Source organism: Megalops cyprinoides, chromosome 23 (genome assembly GCF_013368585.1).
Source record: "Megalops cyprinoides isolate fMegCyp1 chromosome 23, fMegCyp1.pri, whole genome shotgun sequence".
Taxonomy (NCBI): Eukaryota; Metazoa; Chordata; class Actinopteri; order Elopiformes; family Megalopidae; genus Megalops; species Megalops cyprinoides.
The window spans coordinates 6,479,973-6,496,675 of NC_050605.1; the positions used below are offsets into that span (position 1 = coordinate 6,479,973).

The 16,703-nt window shown below is 43.3% G+C and overlaps 2 protein-coding genes across 2 annotated transcripts; one reads left to right on the forward strand and one right to left on the reverse strand.

The window, feature by feature from the left end:
• Positions 1 to 348: 348 nt before the first annotated feature.
• On the forward strand, positions 349 to 3,276 carry sycp3 (synaptonemal complex protein 3). The gene is made up of 8 exons (XM_036518365.1): positions 349 to 481; positions 768 to 846; positions 1,049 to 1,083; positions 1,572 to 1,689; positions 2,306 to 2,405; positions 2,590 to 2,688; positions 2,956 to 3,060; positions 3,223 to 3,276. The coding sequence occupies exons 1-8, from the start codon at positions 349 to 351 to the stop codon at positions 3,274 to 3,276; spliced, it is 723 nt and encodes a 240-aa protein (XP_036374258.1).
• A 214-nt stretch (positions 3,277 to 3,490) lies between these two features.
• On the reverse strand, positions 3,491 to 16,516 carry LOC118770438 (cholinephosphotransferase 1). The gene is made up of 8 exons (XM_036518098.1): positions 16,081 to 16,516; positions 9,915 to 10,062; positions 9,562 to 9,703; positions 8,327 to 8,411; positions 7,551 to 7,682; positions 7,126 to 7,284; positions 6,472 to 6,597; positions 3,491 to 6,173 (listed from the first exon to the last, which is right to left on the reverse strand). Exons 1-8 carry the CDS (start codon positions 16,318 to 16,320, stop codon positions 6,057 to 6,059), a joined length of 1,149 nt encoding a protein of 382 aa, XP_036373991.1. The 5' UTR covers positions 16,321 to 16,516; the 3' UTR covers positions 3,491 to 6,056.
• Positions 16,517 to 16,703: the final 187 nt, after the last annotated feature.

A 16,703-nucleotide genomic window follows, 5' to 3' on the forward strand; every position in this document is an offset into this window, starting at 1 on the left:
ACTTGACTGAGGTAATCAAGCTCGCGGAACAAGCTCACAAGGTTAGCTAACGTTAGCGTGGCTAGCTAGCGAACAGTGTTGTCAAAAACATTATCCTCTATCAAATATTAGATATAGACTAATGGTGGGTATATTTAACAACTAAAACATGAGGAGCTTGTCAGTAAATAAGATCGTCATTAACAAGGTGAACGAGCTAGATAAGTTAGCCAGGTGGCTATAAAATGATCAGTCAGCCGGATATTACAAATGAATCCAGTTAATTACTTATGAATTAATTTTACTGTTCTAATTAACATAGCAATCTAGCTTGCGTGGTGCGTATTTGTCACCAGCTGGTCGAAGACAATGGCGTCAGCGGGAAGAAAGCAGGCGAAGAAGGCGAAAAACGCGCAGGACTCGGCTGACCTCAAGGCGTTTGACTTCAACATAGACGAGGAGAAAAAAGGCCTGAGCGGCTCCGACGACGACGCGAGAGACGGTAACGTTTGCCTAACTTATTAATTAAATCTAGTTGAACATTTAAATACTCCTAATAGTTGTGTGTCTGTATTGTCCACTCGTCCCTGAGGTGTGTTAACAACTTAATTTAACTTACGTAGATTGATCTGCTAACCAACTGGTTTACTAGCACAATGTCACTGTCTCCTTCATGTACTTGGATAACAATACAGTAAACCCAGGAGTTCATTTTGTCTTGAATACCCTGTTATCCTGTTGTAACATATCACCTTGTAGTAACCTTGTTTATCTGTTGGAATGAACAGAGGAAACCCCAGTGGTGGAGAAACTGGCGAAGAAAAGACCCGCTGCCTTGGAAGAGGACGACATAAACGTGGGCATGGGGTGGGTGTGTGGAGTGGACACTGAGGCTAACTAATCTGTGATGCAGGTGTTTTTACTGTGACCTGTTTGTAACTATGTATTAAAACAAGAGTGCAACTTTGTATGTTACACGCTGTTGCAGATTTATTTGTATAACCTAGTGCTTTCAGAAGCTTGGCAATTGGTTTGCTCATCAGAGTTAACAACTCTTTTCTTCCATCAGGAGCGAGGTACAGACTATGCTGGAAAGGTTTGGAGGTAAGTAGAATATTTACTTGGTTTCCTCTGTAATTTGAATTAAATGTTTGACATAAATATGCCACAGATCGTTACAGTACTTGTATAATAAATAGTGTCCACAGAAAAACGGTCATGGTGCTATATCCCGCCACCCGTCCTGAGATTTATTAAAAATGTCACATTGCACAGCTTACAACAGAACTTTCTGATGAAAGTAATGCCATTATACTGCTTGATGTTATACCCTCACTCAGATAGAAGAACAATCATTATGAGGATTTAACAACATCATCAAACATAAAAACCCTGCAGGGGACAGAGCAATTAAACCACAGGGGAGAGTCACAGCCTGCTAACTCAGATTGTATCACTAAGAGTCACAGTGCCACTGAGATATAGGAATTGCTAGTGTCTCCTCATGTCATGTTAGATTCTACAACTGTCTGCAGACACTGAAAAAGTTTGCTGTCACTGAGGTCTGTCTTGAAAGTGCGTGTCTCTCCCAGCTGACATCAGCAAGGCCCTGCAGGCAAAGAGGAAGCGTCTGGAGGCCTACACCAAGAGTTCACTGAAGGGCAGCAACCAGAAGCTGGAGCAGCTGTGGAAGACCCAGCAGGGTCAGAGGTGATGTGTCTTTAACATGTGATCCAGCTTGATAGTGAGCCAAACTGCCGTAATCAGCAAGATAGCAAGCAGACAAACAATTCAGTTTTGTCAAAAGTGCTTACTTATCTTTGTCAAGCCGATTGGTGAAAGTGCTGACCATTCGTGTAAGCATTAACACAGTTATGGCTGACCAAGTACACACTGAAAGGATAACGCTTTTAAGTACCACTGGCCAATGGATCTGTTTCAGCAGCCGCATACTCGGTATATCATTGGCTCAGAACTATGTAAATAAAAATAAATAAGTAATTAAATGGCAATAATGGCAAAGAAACACCTATAAACACCATTTCGCTTTCTACTAATAGGAATGTTGCAATAGCACATTGAGGAGTGAAGTAAATAAGAGATGGGGGAAAACATTTTATCCATTAAAATAGCATGGTTTTGCATTAGTTTCAGTCGATTCCAGTGTTTTTGTAGGCTGCTTCTGCTGGCTTCCTCAGTGTCTGTGGAGCCGTTACATGAATGTTACAGATTCTAACTTAATTTCCTTGATTCCCAGAGGGTGTGATTTTGGTGCGTAATGAATGAGTGGTACATCAGGGCATGTGTTCCCCCTCTGTTCCTGCAGACAGAAGCTGACTCAGGACTACTCCCAGCAAGTGTTCTCCGTGCTGCAGCAGTGGGAGAGCGACATACAAAAATCTGATGAGCAGGAGGAGAAACTTAATGTCAGTACAACAGACACAGCACTGGTATAGTCTTATCTCTCACACACTCAAACGTGCAGTTTTGAGGGTTAGTACTGAGCATGTACAGGTCTCACACCATTTTTGTGTTGCATTTTCTCAGTGTGCACCGACTGTGTGTCTTTTTATTGTGTCTCAGTTTAAAATGACTTCTCCTCCTCTGCAGAGCTTATTCCGACAGCAGCAGAAGCTCTTCCAGCAGGCCAGAGTTGTGCAGAGCCAGAGACTGAAGACCATAAAGCAGATGTACGAGCAGTTTCTGAAGGTAAGCAGCTGTCCAGGTGGTGGGCAAGGGGTGCAACTGTTTTTAACAGCTCTCCTGCTTTGAGTGCCAGCAGGCTGTAAGTAACATCTGTGGCACGTTGTCAGTGGGTTGAAATCGCATCACTACCATACTGGGAGTCAGCGGGGTTCATGTCAACTGGAGAGCCTGACTACACATAACTAAGTGTCTAAGTGTAAAAGAGAACAGGTGTATGCCTAAACTGTGCGAGTGTGTGTGCCTCTACTTCATGTCTGTGCGTGTATGCAGAACATGGAGGAGATGGAGAAGAGTCACGAGACCTTCCTGACAGGAGCCCAGTCGGAACTACGGAAGGAGATGGGCCTGCTGCAGAAGAAGATCATGATGGACTCGGCAAGTAAAAACACTTCTATCAGTCAAGGGCAATAAAATGCACACGTTAAAGCTGGTCTCCATTACTGTAGCCAGACTGTATGAGGAGGGGGTAGATGGGAGGTTGCACAGCTGTTCCCGTGACTCCCTCCTTAGGTCTAACTCGCTTCTCTGTCCTCACAGCAACAGCAGGAGATGGCAACGGTGCGCAAGTCTCTACAGTCCATGCTATTCTGAGGGCCCGCTGCCATCTGGCAGGATCCTGCTTCCTGCATCAGATACTGGCTGTTCACGTGTTCCCACTATGAAACACTCAGTATAACCTCACCAACCACACCAACAGTTCAGGTGTAACAACGCAGACATGCACGGTACAACTACACCAGAGACTCCGACAGTTCAGGTGTTACCACCAGTTTTTAAATGGCAAATCATTTTTATTGTTCTTCGCTCACATTTCTTTGTTAGTATAACGTTGCTAATTTATTATGTTGATGCAGACAATGCAGAAGTGAGGTACATGTGAATTGCTTTTAACGCACTGCTGTCATTCCAAGTTAAAAAAAAAAAACTAACTTCTGTTGAAATTATTTCTATAAAACAATGAAAATGGCATAGCTTTGTGTTTTTTCTTGTAACAAAGGAGTTAATACCCACAATGATGGTGTCATAATACAAACATAGCCTCTGTCCTTCCTATGATCCTTTATACCACGTAAGTATTTCTGTAGGGGCAGTATCTAAATCACTCTGTCGAGTGTATTAAAAACAATAGCAATTTCATGGTTAAAAAACAAGTTATTTAATAAAAAACACACAATTGCCTTTTAAGGTCAAAAGTCATCCCCTTTCCACTTTAATAAACAAAATCCCTTTGTCTATCCTACTCTGTTAGGATGAAGAGAGATCTTAAACCGGATGCAGCTGGGATCCCCATTAAGAGCTGCATATCCTTTAGGCACTAGTCACATAGTGGTCCTCTACCCACCTAATCATCAATTCACAATTATACATCAATTATCACAAAGCATTGAGATTTCAAGTGCCCATGTATATACACATTTTTCATATGTAAAAGTGTTTGTGTACTGAGAGGAAACAAAAACAAGTTCAGAAAAACAAGAACAGAATTTTGAACAATCCCATCTTAAGTGTTATAAATACACATGTTCTCCATCATAGTATGATGGCAATTATAAATAGTGTTGCAAAAATGGAAATAACTGAGAATGTAGCTGGAAAAAGAATGCTACCATGCGTACTTGATGTTCAGCTACTTCATACATCCCGACTCATATATCTATATACAATGGAAAAAAATTAAAACAAAAAAACACATGAAAATAGTTTAAGGCTATCAACAGAATTATTTTAAATCACACTTTTTTCAAAACGTATAGCCCTTAGGGAAGAGACTATTAAAAGCAGGCAGTGTCTCAGTGTGAACGCATCATCAACCAGCAACAAGGACTCAAAATTGATTTTTTTTTTTTTACCCCAGCTCCTCTTGTGTGTGTAATGCAGTTAGCTCAGGTGTGAGAGCCACCCACACATAGAACCATGGAGTGCAGTGCAGAGCCACAGGGAGGGAGGTGTGTGTTCCAGATGTCAGTGCTATGAGAGGAGATGGGTGTGATGTAGGTGTGGAGGAGGGTCAGTAGTATGAAGTCGTCACTGGCTGTAGCAGTTCACACTGAGCTCTGGTCCCCCGTAAACCTGCAGCCCTTGACAGATTATCTGGAACATACCATTCCACATTTAAACCTTACCATTCTGTTATTTCATTACAAATCATCTGAGGTTTGAAGTGTTTTTTTTTTTTTTTTTTAACCATGCCTCATGAATTAATTAAACTTGGAAAATGTGTATTTCAAACTGACTGATACAATAGTGAAACATATACAATCAGTGGTCATTTAAATTACTGCTATAGACATTTGGGGCAAATATCAAATATTATGTTTCTGATTATGAGCAAATACCGGTTTATCATGTTTTTCCACTTTCAGTAAAGAATGCCTGGCTGACTACAAATTTGACACCAAATTCCATATAGCAGGGAAGTGCCAGACTGGGTGTGTCTACAGGTGTGCTTTTGAACAAAATAATCAAAAGTCACAGAGTTAGATTCTTTGGCTATCACGTTCACCACCTGTATGAATATTAAAAATTGAAGCTACCCGGTATCAGACTCGCATGTGAATGTGATGGTATTTCTCATTCCTGATTTGTTATTCTACAATTTTCATTTAGATTTAGATTATATGGAAAAAAAAAAATTGACTGATTGAGAAACATGAGATTATCCAACATTTGCCCAACAGGATGGCAGTAATCCTTTAATCATATTTGTTTTGTAAAAGTTTAGTTCAGATGAAATTAACTGGAAATAATGACAGAAAAACCCACTGTATTACACAGTGCATTTGTGCAGCAAATGATACAAGAAAAAGGGAGTGTTTATAAGTTGCTTATTTTGGCTTGCTACTAGATCTCATGTTGCAGTGAGGACACAAAACGTTCATAAACCATGTCCTCTTTTGGTGTATAACGTGTACAGGTTATATGAGAACAGACTGCGCATATTTACCTGTGAGGATGGCCAGGGTGGGTATGGCTCATGCCTATTTGGATCTGTCAAGCAAAAAGGCACCAATGGCATCAGTCTGTCAGTGCGATTCACGCGTTTGCTCACTAAACCAATTAAAAGTCTGGGCTGGCTTGACTTAAGCACATGTAAACAATATGCAGGAGAAAGGAAAACTAACGCCATAACACAAGGCATTTCCGTGATTATTTCCAGTCCTTCATCTGTAGTTCACACTGTCAGTGCAGCGGACAACCATAAGGCGTGTGTCATTCATTAGTTTGCTTAGTTGTTGCGAATGGGCGGTCTACTTGTAGGTGGTTACGGTGTCAAGGCTGATTAGGGTTTGGTTCGAGGGGTCCTCCGCGTCTGCTGTCAGCAGCGGGGCGGCGTCTTCGCTCGCCCCAGCCTCTTCCCGCTGGGCGAGCCGTCAGTCACTCTGGGCGTGGCCCTGCGGGGTGATGCTGAACACCCGGATCTGCAGGTGGGTGGCGATCTGGAGGCACACGCCCGTGCAGTAGCGAGTCAGGTCCACCACAGAAAGGATCTGCGGGGGAAAGGGAATGAGGTCAGAGAAATGGATTTCAGAGATAATCTGAAAATTGAAGAGGACTGCAGGATCTAAGCGATAATCTGAGTTGAAGAGGATTGTGGGATTTTCAGTGACAACTGACAAATTGAAGAGGAATATGTATTTTAGCGATAATTGGCAAATTGAAGAGGACTGGTTTTAAGTGATAATATGCAGGAAGAGGAGGAATATGGGACATCAAGTTCAAATCACTAGGTTGAAGTAAGCAGTGGGACCTCAGATAATCTGCCGGTTCAGGTTCAAGAGAACTCACCAGAGCAATCCAAAGGACAATATACTCATCAATGAAGCTGTTGAAATATTGGTTAAGAAAGAGGAGGCCAGGTCCAATGAAAGCTGTGTCCTGGAGATGAAGCTCGCTCTTGGTCATGTGGGCTACCTGCAGAAGGGAGAGGAACAGTGGTGGAACAGGTCAGCTGTGCACAGGGTGGTTTTTTAATGACTCCTGTCTAGGCACAGTACAAAGACAGATAAGATAATCTACAGCTAGATGGCCAGCTGCAATCAGTAAGATCACAACTAGGCAGTCATGGCCTAAATGTTATTTTAAAAGATAACGCAAAATGAAAATATACAGTTATTGTCTTTACCTGTATTTACTAAGCAAGAATTACATCAACGTGAATCGAGCTTTTCATGTGTTCAGTGTTATGGCAGTGTTGCTCAGAGAGGGGGCGACTCAAGTTTATCAATCTGTGCCTGCTTGCCCTGCTATGTCACAAGCTTTAACATGAATAAGAAAGGTAAACATGAAAGAAAAACTTCCTGCTCAAAAGCAAATTTTCACAGACTGAGCAGGAAAGAGTCCTAAAGAATTAGACACTCTTTAATTGCTAAACCTTTTTTCACTGAGCACAATAATGTGATTCCAGGGTCTGTATGGAGATGGTGAGGAGAGAGAACTCACTACGAGCTTGTTTGAGATCTTGGCAATCACCAGACCAAAGGTGAGGATGTAGAGGCAGGGGTGGAGCTCAAAGAGCTGGCTGGAGGACTTCTTGAAGATGATGAAGGCCAGAGTGAGGATGAGGCCGATGTGCATTCCAGGAGACAGCACACTGGTGTCCTGCCAGAAACACACCGCTGTCAGTATGTAATGACTACCGAGAGCAGGCTTGTGAAGAGCATGCTGCTGTCGGGCAGGGGAAACGGTAATCTTATAGAGGCATATGGAACATTTACTGTTATCACTGTGGAAGCAGTGGTCTGAATAAACTACAAACAGATGGGTGTAAGTTTGTTCACTCCACCCAGAGTGAACAAATGCAGTTTATCCGACAGACATGACTGAAGGACCCCTGCTTTAGGGTGAGAAAGTGAATAACTACTCACTGCCACAGTGGAGCCGTTCTTGCCCACTCCCCCGTTCATGATGACCTGGAAGTAGTTGGAGCAGGAGAACAGCAAACCGCCAATGATACCCAGGATGGGAAAGGTGTGCAGCTTTATCCCTACAAGAGGCAGCTGGAGGAAGGACACGAAGTAACAGTAAGATTCTGCAGGCGTCGACAGAAAATTCCATTTTAAACAGGAAGCAGTGAGGATGCGGAGCATGATGGGTAGAGAAGCCGTTGTGAGGGGAGACTGTGCACAGCCATGGGGAGGATGGAGGCCCCTCCCCTTCTGTGTAAAGCCGCGTCATGTTTATGGGTGATCTGCTGCCATGACAGTTGTTACCCATAATTACCTTCTCGCCTTGCCATGTTCATTTAAGTCACATTTCCACAGGCAGCACAGAGCAAAAGTGAAACAAAAGTGCTATTTAAAGACCAGCAGTGGAGGACTCTTGGTGTTACTGTGCTGTTCACATTGAGCCGATACACAATGAGGCGTGTTATGTTGATACTATAATGACACCAATTTCATGTAATTGGGTTGCTGACAAGTGACTCGTGGACAGTGGTACCATTTTAAACCATCATTGTTCGCTCAAAGCAGGGCAACGGGAAATGGCTGACAGTTTACATACTACTAGATTTTACTGCCAGTGTCTCACGTGTGTTGCAAATTAAAGTTCTGTACCCTAAAAGGGAGGGAGTGCAGGTGTGTTTTGTGGTGCGTTTATGTCAGAGGAGAGGCACATGTGTGAATGTGAGGTGGGGTCCTACCCTGCTGTCCCACAGACCCACTCCCCCGAAGGCCGTCATCAGATACATGATGATGATGGCGATCTGGACCTCTGTCACGTCCACCCTGGGAGAATGCAACAGGACACGGACAGAACCAGGCCTCGGGTTAGAACACGGATCAGGACGCGCCCTTGCCTCAGTGGGGGAAATGACCACAGGATAGAGGTAACGGGGACAGTGCGCTGGTGTCTCCAGGAGGGAATCCAGCAGTTCCACAACCATAACTGCTCTGGAATGGTTTTCCCTACTTGTTATTTCAGCTGCTAATGAAAGAATAATTTCTTCTCATTACAGTCAAGTTAAACATGTCAACTAGAAATTGCCTTTATAAGTACCTCTCACACTTTGAGCCGTTATGCAGGTTTCTGAGCCGTTATGAGCACTTCCTGTCTCTGGCCACACTCTCTTCCACTTCAGGCTTTGCCACATTACACATTTGTCCTTTCTACACCATGTCACTGGGCAGGTCTGTGGCTGGGTGGGCCTCTTTCTTTCAGTTACAGCTAATCTCTCTAATCAGAGCAGAAATGAGGAAACTTCCTCTAAACTACTGATTCTCAGTCCTCCTCCTGGGGCCCCCCTGCTCCACACGTTTTCCATCTTTCCCTGCTCTACCTACCTGACTGAACTCATCAGTGGCACTTTTGATTAGCTGAGCACACCTGATTTAATCAAGAGCATGCACACTAATTCAATCAGGTGTGTTTGGAGCAAGGATAGATAGAAGATATGCAGAACAGTGGGCCTCCAGGAGTAGGATTGAGAAACACTGCTCTAAGCCACACACTGCTGCATCTGCAACTGCCTTCATCAAATAGAGATCCTGAGATTGCAATCAACAAACATCAAGATGTCTGTTTTATTAAGTGCCGACAAGGTATTTAAGACAGAAAAAAACATTAAAGGCAAGAGATGACATGACCTTAGCAGAGCTTATATGATGCTTAAAGGCTGCCTTTGTGAATCACCATATAGAGTCTAATGTGATGTTACTACCACCTCTGACCTATGTGCGTCTGGTATCTATCCATAACGTGGAAGCTGAGAGACAGTTCTGAAAAGTTTCCTTCAGCTCACTGATGTGAAGCTTCGCACAGCGAGACGGTGACTGAGCGTTATGGCTGAGTCTTCACTCCTTTGTTTGAACCAGGTGGGTGCAGATCACGTTGGCGACGACAGTCGGGAGGAGTGACGTTGACAGCGGCTGTACTTACAGGCCAAAGCGCAGCGTGCCGGAGACGTAGGTCTGCCAGTGTGCGCAGAAAAACATGAACGTGCCCACAAAGCCACAGAAGAACATCCAGTTAGGGTACGCCCCCATCCCGCAGGAAATGCACGTCCCCACGGCAACGAACACTGCAAACAAAAGGGGAGCGTCACGGCGTGTCATGCGGCTACCCTAGTTTTCAGTTACGGTTATGAGGATGGATTTGTCAAGTCAGTGTGAACTTCGCACAGGGTAAATGTGAGAGCTCCAGACAGATCTGAAATGAGGCCAGTTGACAAACTCTTTCAAAAAGACGACGCAGGAGGTCACAGGTTGGTGTACCAGACTTCCTGTTAGTACCTGTGGAGACCGCATCGCAGCCGTGGTCAAAGAGCTCGCCGAGCGCTGAGCTGCTGTTGGTGCGTCGCGCCTGCTTCCCATCAATGGCGTCCAGGGACTGGTAAATGAAGAGACCCAATGCGCTGAGGAAAAAGGCCCATCCCGGACCCTGAAACACAGACACACACTCAGCATGAAGGCCCACCCTGGAGCCTCAGACACTCCGCAGAAAGTGAGGCCCATCTTTCAGCCTCACAGTGCTAACCTCAATCTTGCAGACCACAAAAAACTGATCAAACCTGAAAAACCCTTTCTTTCTTTTGTTTCAGGAACATAAATATGGCTTAACTGTGTGGAACTGAGCCTCCATTCCTACACAGTCTGATTCTTTCTATCCCAGTCCCCGTTCCTGGCTTTTTTTAAATAAAAAGACTAGCATGTCCATCAAAATTAGGTGACTTTTTCTTACACCAGCTAGCAGGCCTTGGTCAGACATCAGGTTGAAAAAGCAGTTACACAGTCACAGTTAAATGACAAAGCTAAATAATTCGTAATCATCATCTCGCAATCCTTTTCTCGCAGTGCAATCCATGCAACTTTCGTTTCTTTGCAGTGTTTGAGACAGCATTTGAGCATCCTGCGTATGTAGTGATAACTACCCCTGAGGAGTGGGACGTGGGAGCCGTGTAGAAAAACAGGCTCTTGAATTACTGTGTTGTTGACCAACCTCTGCACTTCAGAAACCTGTCAGCTCCCAGGCTGATGTCATTAGATGTGAAATTGTTATTTATTCTGCACTGCTAGCTCTTGGCAAGCAAGCAGTCATGTTCACGTGGCGTAAAGGCAATGCAGAGCACTGTCCAAGGCTTGACGGGCCTGAATGACTTGAGCATTTCAGCAAAATCGGTCCCAAACAAAAGAGTGTTGAGTAAGGCAGAGGAGTTTGTCAACAAACCGAGGGGCTGTCCAGACCCAAAGAATGCGGCCGCGCTTCAGTGCGTGAGCGAAAATAGTAGGGCATGAGTTTGCCTTGTCTAGTCTTGTTTGTCATTTACACCAGAAGATTACTTTTATTGTTAAACTCTAATAATAACAATCTTCAAACTGATTTACATTCATTAAAGACTGTGTGACTTTAGTTTTGTTTATAATGTACTTCATTTAATTTTCTTTCAAACATGAAAATGCTTAAGCCTGCCTTTGTTGTTATTTCACAGACATACATTTGGAAGGACATTAGTCTCTCGAAGGTTAGATGTTGAACTTACTTTAATAAATACTGGCAAATAGTTTCCCTGATTATTTTATTTTCTCATGATACAAAACAGCAGCCCTTGCAATTTGCTGTGAGCTTGAAGTTAACCATTTGGAAATTTATTAAAGATAAATGATTTATGTTTTTATCAATAACATTACAAGATATATCAGACAGCTCAAAAGCATTTATCATCCAAGCCTCAACACTTGGTCAAAATACTGAATCTGAGCACCACCATTAAACAAAGGAGGAGAAAGAATGGGGGTGGGGAAGTTCTTCATGGCTATGAAATAGTTTGGATGGCATATACAGTGACACACTATAGATAATACAGAAATATGCAAATATGCAGAAATATACAGATAAAAAATCATTTTGAACCTGACATTTCTTACAGTAGCCTTCCCGAATGGTATATTTTCATAGAGTGAGGTGACAAAGTTCTTTTCATCATGAACATTCTTTCACTTAGTTAATCCCTTAGCACTTTAAAAATAACTACACTACAATAAGCATTCCTGGCATTTGCGGCCTGTTGTGAAATAAACACAGAGCAGAACCCACTGAGCTCGTTACCACAGAGAACTGTCGTCTCAGGTTCAATTCTTCATATTAAGAAACACCTGCTCTAGCTCACAATAACAAGAAAACATGAATGCATCCTTTCCTTGGGAAAAAAAATTATGTAATTAGCTTAATGGCTGATGAATAATGATTTCTGTGCGCGAAGAGGAGCTAGCACAGAAGACTTAACTACTGGACTCCACTGTGTGGAGGTCCCATGTGACCAATGTCCACTGTGACATGTTTATACCATCTGTCCAATGAAGTCCATCTGTCCTGACTCCAGCTCCCGCTTCAGCCAATGAGGAAACAGGTCTGGGACTACACAGCAAGAGGAACACACGTGTGCATGAGCAAGAGTTCAGCTTTTTATTTGCACGTCATGGAAAGCTGTGCCTTATGACAGGAGACATTCCTCTTGCCAGGTTATGGGGAGTAAACACAAGAAAACAGAACTTTGAAATATGTCCTTTTTTTCTGGGACACACGTCAGGCCCAGGATCATAGCAGCTGGTTTCCATGAAAAGACTGATTTGACAAAGAGGTAGTTTTATAGAATCAACACATGGAGCACAGGGGGCAACTGTAGCACTGTGTGTGAGAGAAATGGAGTGTGTGTGTGAGACTGCATAGTCTGGTACATGAAAGTATACACACATACAGCAAGTAAGTACAGCAGTGGGGGAAACTGCTGAGAGAAAGAGGGGCTTGAACATTGTCTCTCCATGTCAGATAGCAGATGGTCTGTAATAACCCAGTGTGTAATCCTAGCTCAAAGACTGTAGTGAGAAGAGATTCAGCTGGATGGATCTGACAGGTGTGCTGATGAAGCGCTGTGTTCCAGCCCCAGGTGCTCTTATATAGGGGAAGAGCCTGTCAAACCCATCTGGAGACTCCGTTGGGAAGGTATGAGCCAGGAGTGGTCTGTGGAAGTGATGAGGATCAACTGGCATAGAGCATTCTGTGATTCTGCTGACAGTTACCCTTACATGCTCCTGAGTGCTTTGCACATGGTGAATATGGGTGTAGGTAACAGGAGCCGTTCTGGTTAACCCATTTCAATCTGTACAGATTATCCAGTTAACCTCTAAAAGTAAAACCTTCAGTCCATTCAAACCCAATTCCATTAAAACATAATTCACACCATGGGTGAGAATTATGTGATAATTTCTTTTACCAGTTGCAGGATACTGAAAATATAAAGGAGCTGCATGCTTCCCAGAAGAATGGATGTCAAGGGAAAAAAAACAGACAACAGTCTTTATTGCTCAAGCATTTTCATTTCCCCCTCAAAACAGTCTAAGGTCCTGATGGAACCAAACCACCTTATGGCTCATGGTCATTCCATCTCAAATCAACTAATGCCTCCTGCATTTTTGTCTTAGATTTACATGAATTTGTTAACAAGCCAGTGTGCATAATGCCAGCTACATTTCATCTTTTTTTAACAATATGTTTGTTTTGCAGAGGTTCAAGAGTTATAATTCATATGTTAATACAGTTTCAAAGTGCCTCTGAATTTCACCACTGCCCAATTTCATCTTTTTAACGAAACTCCTTTGTGATGAACTTTATTCTTCATTCTGGATTCCACTTATCTTCCCAATGAGTTAGTCTCCCTACAAGTGGAGAGGATTCTGTGCTCTCTGGTGTAGAGCACTTCTGCTACATCACTAAAAGCACTTTGTTATCAACTATTCCTCACCATAAAGATCCTCTCCCTTGGGGGCTGATTTGAGGGCTTAAGGGTAGACTTTGGAACTACAGTATCTCAAATTTCCTAACAAGTCACATATAAGAAAAGCCTGGTATGTCCTATCAAACCTTCTCCCTTTACTCAAAACAGGATGCGATATCCTTGTAAACTCACATGAATATTGGTATTAACCAATTTTGTCAAAATATCTCTCTCAAAAAGCCTGCTTTGTCAAAATTGGATGGCCTCAGTACAAGTGTATGTCAGCCTGTATGTTTTGGCACCTATGTGTGCATTATGACTGAACTCAGCCAAGGCTTCCCTCTGGGTCTGGGAGAGTTAAGTCATCTGCAACCATCCAGCAAGATGGCCAATACCACACCCTTATGAAGAGGTGTCTGGTACTGCTTCACCAGACCGTTAGTGTTTGGGGGTGAGTGTCATAGCTCCAGAAGATCTTCTGCACAACAGCCTTTTGATGCACTCCTTACATTGTGTCACTCAGTGGACCCTATTGGATAATCGTATACTTTAGTGAATAACCCAGGGGAAAATCATCCTCTGCATTTGACCCATCCTACACACACAGTGAGCAGTCAGCACACACATACCAGGAGGCCACCAGGGGCACACCCACACCAGCAGTGAGCATACGCACACACCAGGAGCTAGGAGCAGTGGGCAGCCGCAGTGCAGCGCCCGGGGACCAACTCCAGTTCTTTTGCCAGTGCCTTGGTCAAGGCGTATCAGGAGTATTAACCCTAAACATGTGATATCTCCTACATTTCAAATATTACTTACCCGTACAACTAGGGCTTTACTGTAGTAAGGATTAGGTAAGTTGAAGTTCCCACGACTCTAGTCTGATGCCTGTCCACAAAACAGTTGTTTTTACATAACCAGCGGTAGCTCTTGGCTACAGTTATCCTCAGACAATGCTCAGTCTATATACTACAAAACATGGCCTCTACTCAGTGATGGCATGATTACTGAGATATTACAGCATGGAAGTGTGAAAGAGACACAATTATCGACAGAAAGTTAGGAAGTGATAGAATTTTGTTCATGTTAGTGTATCCCTTAGTCATCTTGAGGTGGAACATTTCATTTTACTCAAGCAAATCACTCCTTCACTCTGTGTCTTCCAGTTAATCCCCAATGAACGTCAGAGCTGATAACCTCTGGCAAAATACACAAAGGTGTCACTAACAGGTAACTGAAGTCACCACACCTTACTAAACACACTGTATCAGAGAGGGGAAAGGTTGCCCACACGAACAGCCAATAGATGACAGCGCTGACCTACAGCACTGAAGAAGCTACCAGAGGAACCCCCCCACTCACCACTCAGCAGGAATAATCACTCAAGGTTTGGACCATGAACTTTATGTCTGCGGAAGCCCTTTCAGTAGGATTCCAAGTCATTGTGCCCTATCTGAGCAGGCACGGGTCAGCATTTCATAACCAAACACGCGGCTTACACAGAACAGAAACACCACTGGAGACTAAGTTAGGAAGCCTGAAACAGCAGAGGCTTTAACAGCCACCCTAAAATGCTGCTTATTCTTAACCTGTTTTAGACGGTTTTGTCTGTACCCATCTGGGGCTGATTTGGTCTTTCCTTGATTGCACCAACAGTGAATGTTTCCCATCAGCAACAGAAAAGAGATAAAATCACATTAAATATTATTAAATAAATGATTATTTTAAAGAGACTAGAGAATGTGATAATAATGCTGATTTTAAAAAAAACTTAAATACTTAAAATGAGAATTACACATAGATTACCAAGGCATCACAACTACAATTAGGCAGAAGACGAATAAAACGCTACAGGAGCTTCGTTCATTGGCACAGCCAACAGCTAAATTGCTGTTAACCAAAAACAGATCCAGAAAAATTTGCTATGCATTAGAAAAATGCTATGTTGGTAAGCTACATATTTTATTTTGGCGTTCTGTGACGGTTTATCAGCGTTGGAATAGGTTTCTTAGTCTCGCAACCTCTCCCGTGCATGAACTATATTAGCAAAACAGCATGTGAAAATGAAGCATAAAAATAATTCTATTAGTGAAGTAAAAAAAACTAATTCAGATACTGTAAACAGTAAGCAGGCCTCGACCAGCGCAGGCAGTAGATGATTCAGTTTATTTCTGGAAGGAAACTTCACCTCATTTAGCCAGCCACCATGCAGTCTCCAATTACAATAGTGACGTTGGTTACGTACTGAAGGGAGCTAACGTTAGCTAACTGGCTAGATAGCGAGTTTCATCGCTAAAAATATATAGTTCAGTTTGCATTAGCTGAATAAATCTACTGAATATATCTATTTTCAATAAAAAAATGTCCAAGTGCATTAATAAGGTTCGGTCTAATTCTGTAATCTTGGTCGCCAGCAAGGAGCAACAGATATTGAAACCACATTAAAATAAGTGCAACACTTGCAGATGAACAAGCAAAACATTCGCACTGAAAGTGAAAATAAAAACCGATTTCAAATAGTCAGCGGCTTGGAGTACGACAAACCCGAATCAGTCGAGGAAACAGCAATGCAATCGACACGGGCATGTTCGCTAATCTCTCCGACATACTGTCATCGCACAAACTCGCACAGAAAGTTTAGCTACAGCTAGCCACATACCCGAGGTGGTGGGGCTTGTTGGACTTACCTCCTCCGTTGCAGACGGACAGTAGCACACCAGGATAACCGTCGTGACAATATTAATAACAAGTCCAGTTATGGTCAGGGTGTTGGGCGCGACCCAGGTCGGGATCTGCTGTACCAACCAGTTCCAGTATATCTGGCACGGCGGCTCCAGTAAGGACCGGCCAGACGCGCTGTATTTGTGTTCCTCCAGCCGCTTCAGCTGCTGGGCTGACAGCGGCTCCGGCCACGCAAAGTATGTCATTGCAACGCGTCTCAGCACGGCTTATAAAGATCGTACCGGCCGTACAACCCACCGCAAGGGGTTCGGTTCGTTTCGATGTTTTCTCGTCCTGCCGATGAAAGCTCACGCTTTTAGCCGAGCTGTAAAGAAAGTCATTTTCCAGCACAGAACCTAGAGTTTCTCGCACTCTTCAGGTTGCTGAGCTGGATGAAGGACTGCTTGTTCTTAGGCAGGAAACTCGAATCCGGAAGAAGCTCAAGCCGGGAAATTTAAATCGGAATGTCTCGCTAGTCTGTCCTGTTTTTCTGTATGTGTTCTGTTTCTGTGGTCTACGTAGAAAAAATATATTGTTCCACTACCAATTTTGTTGTTCTACTGGAAGAAGTAACTGGATTTCAAATAAC